At 35.9% G+C, this 17,827-nt stretch overlaps 1 protein-coding gene across 1 annotated transcript; it reads right to left on the reverse strand.

Moving 5' to 3' along the window:
- Positions 1-15,610: 15,610 nt before the first annotated feature.
- LOC140883376 (AT-hook motif nuclear-localized protein 27-like) lies at positions 15,611-17,312 on the reverse strand. The gene is made up of 2 exons (XM_073289819.1): positions 17,138-17,312; positions 15,611-16,877 (listed from the first exon to the last, which is right to left on the reverse strand). The coding sequence occupies exon 2, from the start codon at positions 16,787-16,789 to the stop codon at positions 15,974-15,976; it is 816 nt and encodes a 271-aa protein (XP_073145920.1). The 5' UTR covers positions 16,790-16,877; positions 17,138-17,312; the 3' UTR covers positions 15,611-15,973.
- Positions 17,313-17,827: the final 515 nt, after the last annotated feature.

A 17,827-nucleotide genomic window follows, 5' to 3' on the forward strand; every position in this document is an offset into this window, starting at 1 on the left:
AAAATCATTAAATATAAGCGTACTTCAATTCCTCTGTCGAAAGATAGTGTGTTAAAATTTGTTTCTCTTCATCAGTTGTTTCTTCATGTCCACAGTAATCGGTCCTATCTTTGAATTCATGTAGATCATCTTTCATTGGACTCTTAGCATTCTTATCAACATCTACAATGCACTTCTCCTTCAAAAGAATACACTTTGAAACACAATAGCAAAGAACAAAAAATTGTCAGCATATATATATATATATATATATATATATATATATATATATTTGTGTGTGCGTGTGTGTGTGTGGAAATACATAAAACCAAAATAAAAATGATGAAGAGAATTTCAAACCCGTTTTTGACCCTTCTTCTTAGGTCTTGGAGATGAACTGGGCGGCGTCACAAAGATCGATGATTTCCTTTTCTTATTGCGGTCAACCCTTGTTCTTACAGTATTCACAATCGAAGATTGAAAGCTGGTCATGTTCACTGCTTTGCTGGTACCAACACAACTCACAATTTTCCTTTCCTCACTTGTTCCATAATTTTTCTCAAATCCCACAAAATCATTGTTAATTTCATTTACAACATTTTGCACCACCAAATTAAGCTCACTGTAATTGTCATGGTCATTAGACGAACCAATCTCAGATGAATTTCCAACATCTTCAATCATTTCTTTCTCATTTTTTTTCAATATTCTCTTCATCCTCGTTTCTGACAATATGCACATCACCTTTACTGTTCTCTATATTATCATCCTCAACATTTCTCTAAAAATTCTCATATCTCTTAATATTCTCATCCTCCTCATTTCTCTTAGTATTCTCATGCCCATCATTTTTCTCAATATGATCATCTTCATCGGTCACAAATCCACACTCATTTTTAAAATTTCCTTTTCAATCACAATCTTTGTCTTCCTACGACGCCTAAAACTACCACATCCTAATTCAAAAAACATTCGATTATTAATTTCAGCCACTTTTTTTTCTCACAACTTCTTCTAATCTTACTGCATCGGTAGTACCGTCAATCAATTTCAATACCTATGGTTGAGTCAACTATTATTTAATGTTTTGAACTTTTGAGTCAATTATCCATATTCCAAAAAAAGTATTTGGAAAAAGGTCAAACTACTCATCCTATTTATTTTCCTCGTGAAAAGGATATATCGGCAAGATCTGTAAACTTATAAAATCACAAAAAATATTGTCAGTGAAACCAAGAAATTGAAATGAGCAATTTAATTCATTATATCAAACAATTACTTTTGATGAATCTATGGATTTAAGCAATAATTCAGCTTTTTTCTCATTCAATGGGATTTTGCTGTCCCCCCACCGAAACAAGCGAGGAAACATTTCTAAACTACGTCATACACCTAAAGAAGGCGTTCTCTCATACACCCAAGCCTAAATCAAATTAAATAATAGTCAATTAATCGATAAAACAATACAATAATAACTAAAGTAACAAAATACGCACCATTAGTTTTACTTCCAGTTTTGTGTATTTCTCTTTGAATAAATCGAAACGCTGCATCTCCCCAAGCATATTCAAAGAATTTGGTAAGATTGTCCAGATAAGGAAATGTAAAACTCAGGGTAAAATAATTTCCGGTGAAAAATATTATGAAGTTGAAGATGAACAAAATGTATAGCCGAACAAAATCATCCACAATCAAAGAACAAAATATATATTGTCGCTCGCTTCTCTTTTCCAACTTGACCTCCAAATTGACGAGCCACAAATATAGAATCCATTCTTAGATCCAAGTCTACAGGCTGGCCAATATGATGCAATCCAAGAATAATAGAAAACTTTTCTGGAGTAAAAGGAATCATAATACCATCATCCACAGTCAAAGAACATGATTCAATCTGAAATCTATTCAATATGAAATCAACTCTACAACTACTAACAACGAGTTCGGGCATGTCAACCCAATTAGCAAAAGGAGTCTCATTTATCCTAATACATTGTTTTTGTCCTATAATTGGTTTCAATTCTGTCATCGCATCTTTAAAACAAGTGGGCGAGCATCGACTACAATACAAATTCGTACTTCTCTTGTTTTGTCCTTCATCAACAACGTTCTCTTTCATAGTCGTTCTTAAATTCAAATATATATATATATATATATATATATATATATATATATATATATATATCAGTAAACCATAATATGATCAAGAATTGTGATAAAATAATTTACATATAAATCACAAACACACAAAAAATAACAGAAAAATAATTTACATATAAATCACAAACACACAAAAAATAAATATGATCATCACATTTTCATTACCAAGTGTAAAATCATTTAATTAAGTAATAAAAATCTATATTTTAATCATTGTTACCTTATTATTTTAAAATCCAGCTTATAATTATATAAGCATTAATTCTAATACTCAATTCAATCTAATCTAAAAAAATAAATATACAAGTTTAAGTTCAATATACCGATGTCGAAAGTTAACATTCAAAATTAGGTAACCGACGTAGAGAATTTAAGAAACTATACGCCAAAATTCTTCCAAATAAGAAACAGGGGTGTGGTATTTGCACTACAGAGAAATATTTTCTCCATTACAACATAATTTTTATATTTCATCAAGAAGAATAAACACTCAGTTTAATAATAAAACAAATCAACTGTAAGCTAACGAACAAGAAAAAAACCCTAGAATTTAGGGATTAAGATTTAGCATACGAAAAACAGTAAAATCAACAACCACCAATAATAAAAAAAATAGAATAGAAAAGAATTACTGAAATAGATTCACAAGAACATTACGTTGTGACGCTCTTTTCGATTTCAGATCTTGAGGAGCATTTCTCTACTTCTTCTGCTTTTTACTTTTTTATATGTTCTTCGACTTTTTGGGTTTAGGCGACTTTTTAATCATCTTTCACGCCAAATTTGCTGATTAAATCTCGGATGTGCAGAAGAGGATGCGTAGATGAGGGTTGATGAAGAAGAAAGGGAGAAAGGGATCGATCGGAATTAAGGAAATGAGGAAGAGGGACATTTTTTTTTATTATTTAACATATATATAAGATATATATTTTTTTTAAAGAAAGGGTATATGGGTATTTTCGGGTAAAATGGGGAGCTGAAACTAAGAATTAACATGGGTCAGGTACTGAAAAAATAAAATTACTGGCATGGGGACTGGAAAGCAAAAAACATTTAGGTTTGGGGATTTCTCCCTAATTCACCGATCAAATAACTACCGTTATTTTTTCTCGCGTTATCAATAGAAGCTCGGATAAATGGTAGAAGAAAAATTCGTCGATGTAATAGTTTAATCTAATGATACGATAATTTGAAATGTTAATATTTGCTTTAGATTTGCTCAGATTAACCAATATTTTTTTTAGTTTATTTGTAATGTACTAAGAAAATGTTTTAGTTTGTTATGATTATGTTCTAAGAAATTATTTTAATTTATTCATAACGTATTAAAAAGTTGTTTTTGAGAGTCTCCAATCCATATATATATATATATATATATATATATATATATCCGATAGGATTCGAATGTTCGAATCCCGATGCTTTTTAGGTATTGGATAAGAGAGGTTTCTGACCTGATCTCACCCCTAGCATCTCTACAATTTAATTTAAGAAAAAAAATCATTTGGTCCTTTATCTTTGTCTGTTTTCTTTTTTAGTCATTTAACTAGTCAAAATACTATATTGATCCTCTTACTTTTATAGTTTGGCTATATTGATCCGATTTTTATCGGAATATCTAATTTATATCGAAAACTGTTGACTAGGAAATAAAATTCGACGATATGACAAGACATTCGAGGACTTTTAAATTTAAAAGATAATCATTCTACTTGGAATGCCAAATATTTTTACAAAATTTGGTATGTTAATAGAATAAATATGTGTATAATTTTAAAAACTAACAAAATCAAAAGTAAAAAACTGTGAACTTCAATTAGATTTTTTTAATTATCTAAACTTTTGGAATGATTCTTTTTTTTTTGTTTGAGAAAATGGTTTCTTCCGCCCGACCCAAAAAAAAAAAGAATTAATGTTTGCCCCCAATTGATTTATTTTTGAATTAGTTTTTGAATCAGAAATCGGAATGTTAAAAAAATGTGATTATGAGCATTATAGCTCCTTGTGTTTTCTCTGAAAAAATTTAATTTGTAAATTAAATTTTGAAACTTCGTGAAGCAAAAGTTAAGAAATGCAAACACCACCCTCTTATTATAAATCACCACCGAAAATTGAAAAAATGGATCTGATCAACCATTTTCTACAATCCGCCGATCTGTAGAAACTAATGAGAGAATAATATTTTCATATATCTCAAAGATGATTACATATGATATTTTTATATACAACAATAAAGACTAAAGAAAGATAAAGATTACAAAGAATAAAAGATTACAAGATAAGAGGAAACAAATATACAATAAATATACAATATATTCCAATGGGCCCCCTCAAGATGGTGGACTCATAGAGACACCAATCTTGGAACATAGTAGACGAAGACGAGAACCAGAGAGCGGCTGTGTTAAGGCATTAGCCAGCTGGTCAGAGGACGAGACATGAGAAACACGAACTTTGTGGCTCTGAACCAGCTCACGTACAAAATAATAATCCAAAGCAATGTGTTTCATGCGAGAATGAAACACAGGATTTGCACATAAATAGGTGGCACCGATGTTGTCACAATAGATAGGAACCTGAAAGGACGCACGAACAACACCAAGTTCAGCAAGAAGAGAGCCAACCCATTGCACCTCCGCGGCAGCAGAGGCGACGGAATGATACTCAGCTTCCGTAGAGGATCGAACAACAGAGCCCTGCTTTTTAGAACTCCATGAAATAGGATTGGGACCGAGAAACACAATATAAGCACCAGTGGACGTGCGATCATCCACATCACCAGCCCAGTCTGCATCACAATAAGCATGAAGTGATAGAGAATTGTGACGCTGGAGAAGAATACCATAGGAACGTGTACCATTGAGGTAGTGCAGGAGCCGCTTGACCGCCCCCCAATGCATAGAGGATGGAGAGTGCATAAATTGAGACAGCTTGTTTACAGAAAAAGCAATATCCGGGCGAGTAAACGAGAGATACTGTAAACTACCAACCGTCTGACGATACACAGTGGCATCGGCAGGGGGCGAGCCATCAGACTGGTGGAGCGCAGGGGACGAAGCCATAGGAGACTGTGCCGGCTTTGAGTCTGCCATGTTAACTCGTGTAAGAATATCAATCAGATATTTTTTCTGAGATAGACGGAGGCCCCCTGAGTAGAAATCCACTTCAACACCAAGGAAATAAGACAAGGATCCAAGATCATTGACAGAGAACCAACGGCTTAACTAATCAATAAAGTCCTGGATGGCGCCAGAATTATTTCTTGTGAGAATCAAGTCATCAACATAGACAAGAAGATACATAGTAACACCCCGAGAACAGTAAATAAAAAGAGATGTGTCAGCACGGGAGGCAGTAAAGCCAAGACTGACTAAAAAATGCCGAAGTGCCGTGTACTAAGCGCGGGGCGCTTGCTTAAGACCATAAATGGCTTTTTTCAACTTGTAGACATAGGAGGGAACATTAGGATCAACAAACCCAGGCGGCTGCATCATTTACACACAATCATCGAGTTGACCCTGCAAAAAGGCATTATTGACATCCATCTGACGAAGAGGCCACCCATAGGAAACGGCAAGGGATAAGAGAATGCGAACTGTAGTGGGTTTGGCCACAGGACTAAAAGTATCAGTGTAGTCAAGTCTAGGACGCTGTTGAAATCCTTTCGCAACAAGGCGAGCTTTATAACGGTCAACAGAGCCATCAGGTTTCCGCTTAATCCGAAACACCCATTTGCAGCCGACCACATTATGAGAAGAGACAGATGGAACAAGATTCCAGGTGTCATTGCGAAGAAGAGCATCAAACTCCTCAGACATAGCGGCACGCCAACGAGGATCCTTGAGAGCTGTAGTGTGTGAGGATGGCTCAAATGAAGTGGTGTCAATGACAGCAGTGAGCGCAAAGCGAGGGTTGGGCTTGAATATATTATTTCGGGAGCGGGTAACCATAGGATGAGAGGTTGAGGGTATGGGTGGGGTGACTGTGGCTGGGTTGAGAGGTGGCTCAAGAGGCCGAGGGGTAGTAGGGTGGGGGTCGGCGACGGGTGGAGATTGGATGGAGCAGGTGGGTGAAACGAGATACGGCGCAGGAGGACATAAAGGTGAAGAATCTCCAGACGGGGAATCCTCCATAGGGACACTATCAGGCAGCACTTCAGGAGGAGAACCAGAACCAGCACCAGCGCCACCACTAGTAAAAGGATACTCGGACTCAACAAAAACAACATGACGCGAGACAAAGATTCTGCCAGAGGAAGGTTCAAGACACAGATAGGAACTCTGGGTAAGAGAGTAACCAAGGAAGACACAGGGAGAAGAGCGGTGGGAGAGCTTATGCGAGGCGTAAGGGCGAAGCCAAGGATATCACAGACACCCAAAGATACGGAGCTTGGAAAGATTAGGAGAATCAGCGAAAAGGCATTCAAAAGAGGATTTTTAAGAAAGGTTGTGTTTAGGTAGCCTATTAATGAGATAAACGGAAGTGGCAAAGACATACGACCAGAATCGAGTAGGTACCAACACATGGTGAAGGAAGGCAAGACCTGTTTCGACAATATGATGGTGACGACGTTCGGAGTAGCCATTATGCTCAGGAGAGTGAGAGGGTGTAGTTAGGTGAGAAATACCGTGCAAACCAATAAATTCTTTGAGGGCCAGGAATTCACCACCATTGTCAGTGTATAAGGTGATAATAGGACGATTAAATCGTTTTTCGACGAGAGATTTAAAACATCGAAATACAAAAAGAACATCCGATTTTTGTTTTATGGGATAAAGCCATATATATTTACTGTAATGGTCAAAAAATATAACATAGTATTTATAACCATCGCAGGAAAGAACTGGCAAAGTCCAAACATCAGAAAAAATTAAATCAAGTGGAAATTGCGAAGAAAGAGATGAGTCATGAAAGGGTAATTTATGACTTTTATTGCACTGGCAGGAATTACAATTAAATTGACGCAAAGGAGAACTAAAAGATGATAATGACTTAGACACAACTAACTGACGTAAGACTCGATCAGACGGGTGACCAAGACGACTGTGCCAGACAGGCAAGGACACGACAGAGGACAATAATGCCAGTGGTGGAGAAGGCGTGGATGCAGACCAGGAGTAAACACCGCCCTTAAGTGGACCCTGATGGATAATGGACCCAGTTTGAGGATCCTTCACCTGAAAGGCAGTAGAAGAGAAAACAACAACAACATCATTATATTTGCAAAGTTGAGAGACAGATAAAAGTTGTTTATTAATGGAGGGAACACAAAGGGCATGTGGGAACTTCAGGGAGCACGAAGTGGAGGGCGGTAAGAGACAACCTGTGTGAGTGATGGGAAGGCCAACACCATCACCAACAACAACAACAACACCATCAGAGCCAACATAGGGAGCATGCATGGAGAGATTGGCAAGATCAGACATCACATGGTGAGTGGCACCAGAATCAAGGATCTAGTCAGATGAAGAGGATGGGGTAAGCGTGTAGGCAGCAGCATGGAAGGAAGGCGGGCCAAGGTGAGGCGCATGTGTAGGTGCAGAAGCTGGCAGATACTGAAAATCCGGACAGCGACGGGCAGAGTGGCCCTGACGACTGCAGAGCTGGCAGCACCCGAGATACGGGCGAGGTGCAAGCTGACCCGACGCCGAGCGGTTGGGATTCGACGACGGCCGAGAGAGCAAAAAGCTAGGATGGCGGCTGACGACAGGGGGTTGCGGGATGGCGGCGGATGATGGACGGCGGTAGGAGCCGTTAGAGCGGGCGGAGGATAGTGCCGTGGCTGGAAGGGGGGCGGTAGCATCTCGGCGAGCAGTAAGATGAGCTTCATGATTGAGGAGTTTTTCATGTAACTCCTCAAACGAGATTGCAGTGTCCCGCGCCTGGATGGCATTGGCGAGTTCCTTGTAGTCATCATCCAGACCATGGAGAACCTTGATGGTAAGGTCCTCAATATCAAGAGGTGCATTCATGAGAGCGAGTTAATCAGCTTTGGATTTGATGAACTGCATAAATTCAGTAATGGACTAAGAGCCCTTTACCGGATTTCGAAGTTGTGTCTTGAGTTGAGTGATGCGACCACGAAAGGCCTTGCCATAGGTGAGGGCAAGAGTGTTCCAAGCGGCAGCAGAGGTGGCGGCAGTTGCAATAAACGGAATCAATGAAGGAGACAACGATCCAATGATGATATTCAGGATCAAATGGTCTTGGCGGATCCAGGAGGTATACTCAGGATTGAGAGAGTGAGTGGCGGCGGCGGTGGCCGTGGCAACGGTGGTGATGGTCTTGGCCGGACAAGGATGAGAACCATCAATAAAGCCAAGGAGATCATGACCTGTGTGGAGGGTCGTGAACTGCAATCGCCAAGAGAGGTAGTTCGAAGAAGTAAGCTTCAAGGGCGCGTGGGCAGCAACATTGAAGGAAATTGGAGAAGAAACAGTGCCGGTGGCAGCCATAGAGTCGATCGAAAAAAAAAGAAAAATTTTCCGGTGACGGGATAGCGGCGGCGGCTGGAGGCTAGGGTTAGCATTTATTGGCGTAGGTCGTGGGCTCTTGATACCATGTAGAAACTAATGAGAGAATAATATTTTCATATATCTCAAAGATGATTACATATGATTTTTTTATATACAACAATAAAGACTAAAGAAAGATAAAGATTATAAAGAATAAAAGATTACAAGATAAGAGGAAACAAAATATACAATAAATATACAATATATTCCAATACGATCGACCGGTTGGGTTGTTAACCACAAAATGGTGGATCAGAGTACAATATTTTGTTAAGTGAGGGGCCAAATTGCAATTTTATGAAATATCCCCAGAAAGATAGGATGAGATGGGTGTTAGAAATGGCAATGAACATTGAAATGTGTGCCACTCATTACACTACACAAACATTACTACTCACTCACTACTCGCTTGCAATAAGGAACTAAATAGTACTGGTCCTCATTTCTTCTCACTCACTTTCTTCAACCCTAAATCGTACAATAATATTCTTCAAAAAGACTAACAAATATTGGGTACTGTTTGTTATCATATTTGAGACTCAATAAAGATGGTAAAAAATTTAGAATGTTACTGCAGTCTTCTCTTTGTGGGGAAAAGATATTAACAATTTTATAAAAAGATTAGATTAATTTATAACTAAACAAAACAAGCATTGTATTCAAATCCATTAGTATTGGTGTAATGTCCATAAATCATAGCAGTGATTATATAACTATACAGTTAAACATGAGGGTATCATCTTCCCAGCGAGCAAAGTGTACCCGGATTATTCGAAAATAGTCAGTATTTTAGTCCAAACTTGTTGGACTTTTAGTGATTTATGGTTGAATGTTGCCTAGATGGTTCTTGTGTTTGTATTGTGCACAACTTATTGATATGCTTGTTATTGTTGACGTTTAACCTTGATGGTGTGGTCAAACTTGCAAGAAAATCTCCATAATCACCGCTCCGCAATTTACGTCTACTCCCATATTCTTTCAGTCTATTAAAATTTTTTTTTCTACAGAACAAAGATTGCAAACATATCATACTTCTTATTTGGTCGAAAAAGACAATAAAACGTACATAATCGGTGTGCCAAGACAAACCTGAACCGTTGTGTCCACACAATATATTTCAGATCCATATTCCTTACTTTTTGCTTGCATAATTTGCATATAAATATTTATGATTTCGAAATCAACGGGTTTTCCAAAGACAAAGTGGCAAAATTTTCAACCATATAACATCATACTCTCGTCTTCCCAAATTACGAAACTACATAAAAAATAGTAAAGGTTTTCTGAATCTATAAATTCTACAACATTTAGGGAAAAAATCATTAAATATAAGCGTATTTCAATTCCTCCATCGAAAGATAGTGTGTCAAAATTTTTTTCTCTTCATCAGTTGCTTCTTCATGTCCACAGTAATCGGTCCTACCTTTGAATTCATGTAGATCATCTTTCATTGGACTCTTAGCATTCTCATCAACATCTACAATGCACTTCTCCTTCAAACGAATACATTTTGAAACAAATAGCAAAGAACAAAATATTGTCAGCAAATATATATATATATATATATATATATATATATATATATATGTGTGTGTGTGTGTGTGTGTGTGGGAATACATAAAACCAAAATAAAAAGGATGAAGAGAATTTCAAACCCGTTTTTGACCCTTCTTCTTAGGTCTTGGCGGGCGGCGTCACAAAGATCGATGCTTTCCTTTTCTTATTGCGGTCAACCCTTGTTCTTACAGTATCCACGATCGAAGATTGAAAGCTGGTCATGTTCGCTGCTTAACTGGTACCAACACAACTCACACTTTTCCTTTCCTCACCTATTCCATAATTTTTCTCAAATCCCACAACATCCTTGTTAATTTCATTTACAACATTTTGCACCACCAAATTAAGCTCACTGTAATTGTCATGGTCATTAGACGAACCAATCTCAGATGAATTTCCAACATCTTCAATCATTTCTTTCTCATTTTTTTCAATATTCTCTTCATCCTCGTTTTTGACAATATGCACATCATCTTTACTGTTCTCTATATTATCATCCTCAACATTTTCCTCAAAATTCTCATCTCTCTTAATATTCTTATCCTCCTCATTTCTCTCAGTATTCTCATGCACATCATTTTTCTCAATATGATCACCTTCATCGGTCACAAATCCACACTCATTTTTACAATTATTTTTCAATCACAATCTTTGTCTTCCTATGACGCCTAACACTACCACATCCTAATTCAAAACACATTCGATTATTAATTTCAACCACTTTTTTTTCTCACAACTTCTTCTAATATTACGGCATCGGTAGTACCATCAATCAATTTCAATACCTATGGTTGAGTCTACTATTATTTAATGTTTTGAACTTTTGAGTCAATTATCCATATTTCAAAAAAATTATTTGGAAAAAGGTCAAAATACTCGTCCAATTTCTTCTCCTCGTGAAAAGGATATATCGGCAAGATCTGTAAAATTATAAAATCACAAAAAATATTGTCAGTGAAACCATGAAATTGAAATGAGCAATTTAATTCATTATATCAAACAATTAATTTTGTTGAATCTATGGATTTAAGCAATAATTCAGCTTTTTTCTCATTCAATGGGATTTTGCTGTCCCTCACCGAAACAAGCGAGGGAACATTTCTAAACTACGTCATACACCTAAAGAAGGCATTCTATCATACACCCAAGCCTAAATCAAATTAAATAATATTCAATTAATCGATAAAACAATACAATAATAACTAAAGTAACAAAATACGCACCATTAGTTTTACTTTCAGTTTTCGTATTTCTCTTTGAATAAATCGAAACGCTGCATCTCCCCAAGCATATTCAAAGAATTTGGTAAGATTGTCCAGATAAGGAAATATAAAACTTGGGGTAAAATAATTTCTGGTGAAAAATATTATGAAGTTGAAGATGAACAAAATGTAAAGCCGAACAAAATCATCAACGTCTAAGTCATTATCACTGCCTGCAAGAGAAATAAGTTTTTTTATATATTGTCGCTCGCTTCTCTTTTCCAACTTGACCTCCAAATTGACGAGCCACAAATATAGAATCCATTCTTAGATCCAAGTCTACAGGCTGACCAATATGATGCAATCCAAGAATAATGGAAAACTTTTTTGGAGTAAAAGGAATCATAATACCTTCACCCACAGTCAAAGAACATGATTCAATCTGAAATCTATTCAATATGAAATCAACTCTACAACTACTAACAACGAGTTCGGGCATGTCAACCCAATTAGCAAAAGGAGTCTCATTTATCATAATCCATTGTTTTTGTCCTAGAATTGGTTTCAGATATGTCATCGCATCTTTAAAACAAGTGGGCGAGCATCGACTACAGTACAATTTCGTACTTCTCTTGTTTTTATTCATCAACAACATTCTCTTCCACTGTCGTTCATATATATATATATATATATATATATATATATATATATATATATATATATACATACGTACATAAATATCAGTAAACCATAATATGATCAAGAATTGTGATAAAATAATTTACATATAAATCACAAACACACAAAAAATAACAGAAAAATAATTTACATATAAATCACAAACACACAAAAAATAAATATGATCATCACATTTTCATTACCAAGTGTAAAACCATTTAATTAAGTGATAAAAATCTCTATTTTAATCATTGTTACCTTATTATTTTAAAATCCAGCTTATAATTACATAAGCATTAATTCGAATACTCAATTCAATCTAATCTAATCTAAAAAAATAAATATACAAGTTTCAGTTCAATATACCGATGTCGAAAGTTAACATTCAAAATTAGGTAACCGACGTAGAGAATTTAAGAAACTATACACCAAAATTCTTCCAAACAGGAAACAGGGGTGTGGTATTTGCACTACAGAGAAATATTTTCTCCACAACAACATAATTTTTATATTTCATCAAGAAGAATAAACACTCAGTTTAATAATAAAACGAATCAACTGTAAGCGAATGAACAAGAAAAAAATCCTAGAATTTAGGGATTAAGATTTAGCATACGAAAAACAGTAAAATCAACAACCACCAATAATAACAAAATAGAATAGAAAAGAATTACTGAAATAGATTCACAAGAACATTACGTTGTGACGCTCTTTTCGATTTCAGATCTTGAGGAGCATTTCTCTACTTCTTCTGCTTTTTACTTTTTTATATGTTCTTCGACTTTTTGGGTTTAGGCAACTTTTTAATCATCTTTCACGCCAAATTTTCTGATTAAATCTCGGATGTGAAGAAGAGGATGCGTAGATGAGGGTTGATGAAGAAGAAAGAGAGAAAGTGATCGATCAGAATTAAGGAAATGAGGAAGAGGGACATTTTTTTATTATATAACATATATAAAAGATATATATATATTTTTTAAAAGGGTATATGGGTAATTTCGGGTAAAATGGGGAGCTGAAACTAAGAATTAACATGGGTCAGGGACTGAAAAAATAAAATTACTGGCATGGGGACGGGAAAGCAAAAAACATTTAGGTTTTGGGATTTCTCCCTAATTCACCGATCAAATAACTACCGTTATTTTTTCTCGCGTTATCAATAGAAGCTCGGATAAATGGTAGAAGAAAAATTCGTCGATGTAATAGTTTAATCTAATGATACGATAATTTGAAATGTTAATATTTGCTTTAGATTTGCTCAGATTAACCAATATTTTTTTTAGTTTATTTGTAATGTACTAAAAAAATGTTTTAATTTGTAATGGTTATGTTCTAAGAAATTATTTTATTTTATTCATAACATATTAAAAAGTTGTTTTGAAAGTCTCCAATCCATATATATATATATATATATATATATATATATATATATATATATATATTTATACGACAGGATTCGAATGTTCGAATCCCGACGCTTTTTAGGTATTGGATAAGAGGGGTTTCCGATCCGATCTCACCCCTAGTATCTCTACAATTTAATTTAAGAAAAAAAATCATTTGGTCTTTTATCTTTGTATGTATTTTTAATCATTTAACTAGTCAAAATTCTATATTGATCCTCTTACTTTTATAGTTTGGCTATAGTGATCCGATTTTTATCGGAATATCTAATTTATATCAAAAACTGTTGACTAGGAAATAAAATTCGGCGATATGACAAGACATTCGAGGACTTTTCAATTTGAAAGATAATCATTCAACTTGGAATGCCAACAATTTTTATATACTTTGGTATGTTAATAGAATAAATATGTGTATAATTTTAAAAACTAACAAAATCAAAAGTAAAAAACCGTGAACTTCAATTAGATTTTTTTAATTATCTAAATTTTTGGAATGATTCTTGTTTTTTTTGTTTGAGAAAATGGTTTCCTCCGCCCGACCCAAAAGCAAAAAAAGAATTAATGTTTGCCCCCAATTGATTTATTTTTGAATTCGTTTTTGAATCAAAAATAAGAATGCTAAAAAAAAGTGATTATGAGTATTATAGCTCCTGTGTTTTCTCTAAAAGATGAAAAATTAATTTTTAAATTAAAATTTGAAACTTCGTTAAGAAAAAAGTTAAAAATGCAAACACCGCCCTCTTATTATAAATTACCACAGAAAAATTGAAAAAATGGATCTGATCAACCATTTTTTACAATCCGCCGATTGACCGGTTGGGTTGTTAACCACAAAAAGGTGGATCAGAGTACAATATTTTGGTAAGTGAGGGGCCAAATTGCAATTTCATGAAATATCCCCAGAAAGATGGGATGGGTGTCAGAAATGGCAATGAACATTGAAATGTGTGCCACTCATTACACTACACAAACATTACTACTACTCACTCACTACTCACTTGTAATAAGGAACTAAATAGTACTGGTCCTCATTTCTCCTCACTCACTTTCTTCAACCCTAAATCGTACAATAATATTCTTAAAAAAGACTAACAAATATTGGGGTACTGTTTGTTATCATATTTGAGACTCAATAAAGATGGTAAAAAATTTAGAATGTTACTGCAGTCTTCTCTTTGTGGGGAAAAGATATTAACAATTTTATAAAAAAATAAGATTAATTTATAACTAAACAAACAAACATGCATTCAAATCCATTAGTATTGGTGCAATGTCCATAAATCATAGCAGTTATTATATAACTTGAGTGTATAATCTTCCCAGCGAGCAGCGTGTATCCCCGATTATTCGAAAATAGTCAGTATTTTGTATCCCTATCTCTATATATCCATGAACGATCTCATTTGTATCCATGAATCATGAATCAAAAGGTGGTACAATTTCTCATAATGTGATTCCATTCTCAATTTTTCGTATGGTGGATTATATCCTCGATTCATATAATCATCCCATTCATTATCCAATGACAATGAAATTTTAGAATCATCATAGCTAGAAAGAGATCAAAATGATCTCTTTCATCTCACAGTTAATAATTGGAACTAATCAAACAAGAAGAGCAAGCAAAACTTTCATCTAAACTCTTGAACTATCTTTTGTCGAGGGTTTTCAACATTTGTAAATGGTGTACATAGAATGGAAGATTGTATACTATAACGAAGTATCGTGACAAAAATTGGGGTGTAAATAGGTGACCCAGTATCCTAATAATCTTATGTTGCGTAATCACTCTAGAATTCTAAACTATAAAATCCGATAATGCTATCTTTTGATTATCAAATACAAACATTGAGAGTTTCCAAATAAAACATTATTCATGAATGGAACATTAAGAGGACGCATATAATATGGAAGATGATCATATATATGAATGGATGGATATACGCAAACACACTTATAAATAAATAGTATAAAGCGGACACAAATTCATGAAATCAAGAATCTCACAAATGACCAAATTAAATACAAAGATTGTGCTTGGAAATTAACTAGTTACGTACAAAAGAGATAGGATCTCTGATTACTGACCTTGAAAATGTAATGTAATAGCTTCAAATTGTTAATTCATGTGCTGCTGCCATTGATGTCTCATCTTCCTTCTCTCTTTAATTACTTACACTTGAAAATCAAAAAATCAGACCAAATCCAGCTTGATCAGCTTCACAAAAGAAAATGTCAATTTTTTACAATCACACCGCCGCCACACTTGTCTATCTAATGTAAAATTTGTAGTACAGAATCCATCAAGTTTTTGGAAGAAATCCCATAAATTACAAGTGATCCTCGCTTCATTTCTCAGCTGCTAATTAATGTACTGAAATGGAGAAAAAAGAGAACAATGAAACTAGCTAGCTAACCCCCCACCCCCAATATTGAATCGACTTTTCTTTCAAGAATTTGAAGATGAACATGATGATAGTCAAAAGGGTGGCGGCCTCGCGGAGCTTCCGCTACCCCAGCCGAATAGATTCACGGAAAACGGGTAATTGCCGCCCGCCGAGGGGCTGAAAAAGGAACTGCCGCCGCCTCCGGCGGTGGTGCCACCCTCGCTGACATGACCGCCGGCGGTAACACCGGATGACTGGGATGCGGCTTGCTGAGACTGGGCGACGGTGGCGGGAGCGGGGACGGCGGCGGCGGAGGCGTCCTCTTCTTCTTCTTCTTGTTCCAAAGGCAAACGTTCGAAGACCGCATTAGCGAAAGAAGTAGCTATCAGAACAACTGGGCCCGAAGCCAAGAGTGGGCCCACCACACTCCCTCCAACGACTTGTCCCTGCCCACCAGACAAGAATATGGACAGCCCACCAGCACCTGGCGGAGCAGGCGGCGGGAGAACCGTACCGGAGAGAGAGAGAATCTCGAAACGTCCTTGTAGCGTGACCACGGTACCCGCCGGAGACGCGGGCTGGCGCAGGGTGACATTAGACACCGTCCCGCTGCCGCTGAGTATGCAAACGCCACGCCCCCTCTTTCTGGCATAAACAGACACGCTATCCACGACGTCGTTTCCAGCGGAGACTTCGAGAACGTGGGAGCGGAGAGCATTGGGGCTGTCACGCGTGACGAAGACAGGAGGCTTGGGCTTGTTCTTGGAACCCGGAGGCCTGCCGCGAGGCCGGCGGTTTATGGTGGGAGTGCCACCGGAGCTAGTGGTAGCCACCGCATCGGGATCCTTGTCAGGTGAAGCAAGGTGGAGATCTGGGGCGGCAAGAAGGTCGTGATAATTACCCGCCATTAATCCCACATCTATATTCCTCCAATTGTTTGCCAGCTCTGAATCTTTCTCAGAAATAGCTAGCTAGGGGCCGGGGAAAAAGATGAAGCTGTAATCCCACAACAACAGAAGATTAATAAATGAAAGAAAAAAAGATCCAAAGTAAAGAAAGCAAATATTATTGACTAGAATCCAACAACAACTGATTGATTAGACACCCATCATCAGTCACACTACTACTGTTTCTCTAGCTGCTATAATTCCCTTCTTCAAGGATCAAATTCCACTTCCCCACTTGCGTAACAAAAAAAAAAAAAGAAAAATCTAAACTTCAAATCATTCCATTCCGTCCCATTATACACAATGAACCTTGTTATATATATATATATATATCCTGCAGCAGATCCAGCAGTAGCTTGGATGTTTCCTCAAATAAACCCACACCGGCCAGGAAGAAAATCTAGCTTGGAATTCGACAAATGAAGAAAAAGTGGGAAGAGGGGTCGGAAGAATGATATATTCTCAGCTGACGGTGGTGAAGTGCCCTAGGTGGGAATTAAGCAGATAATAATAATAATAATGAATACAAGAAAGAAACAATATGAATAAGCTGGATAAATGGAGTTCGGAGTTGTAGACTTCTTTTCTTTCTTTTTCTTTTTCTTTTTTTTTTTTTGAAAAAAATTAATTAAATATAATATATTGTTAGTTATTTTCATGTGAAAATATCTTACTGTACGTGGCAAAGATTTTTTTAATTAATCGGTGAAATTTTAGATGATTATATTTTAATTTAATTTTCAATAAAATTAAAATTATTAAATAAATTAGTCATTTATATTGTTTAACTCTTTTTTTTAGTCATTAATAATAATCTTATTTACCAAAATGACATTTCATTATCTTTGTTTGTATTTTTAAATTTTTAGATTACATAATTACCACTCTTAAATTTTTGAATATCTGATTTATTATGTGACTTCTAAAAATAGCATGAAAATCAATTAATATTAGAAAATTTTATGTTCATGTACGCATCGCGTGCAAGGGACGCTCGTG

Source organism: Henckelia pumila, chromosome 1 (genome assembly GCF_033568475.1).
Source record: "Henckelia pumila isolate YLH828 chromosome 1, ASM3356847v2, whole genome shotgun sequence".
Classification (NCBI taxonomy): domain Eukaryota; kingdom Viridiplantae; phylum Streptophyta; class Magnoliopsida; order Lamiales; family Gesneriaceae; genus Henckelia; species Henckelia pumila.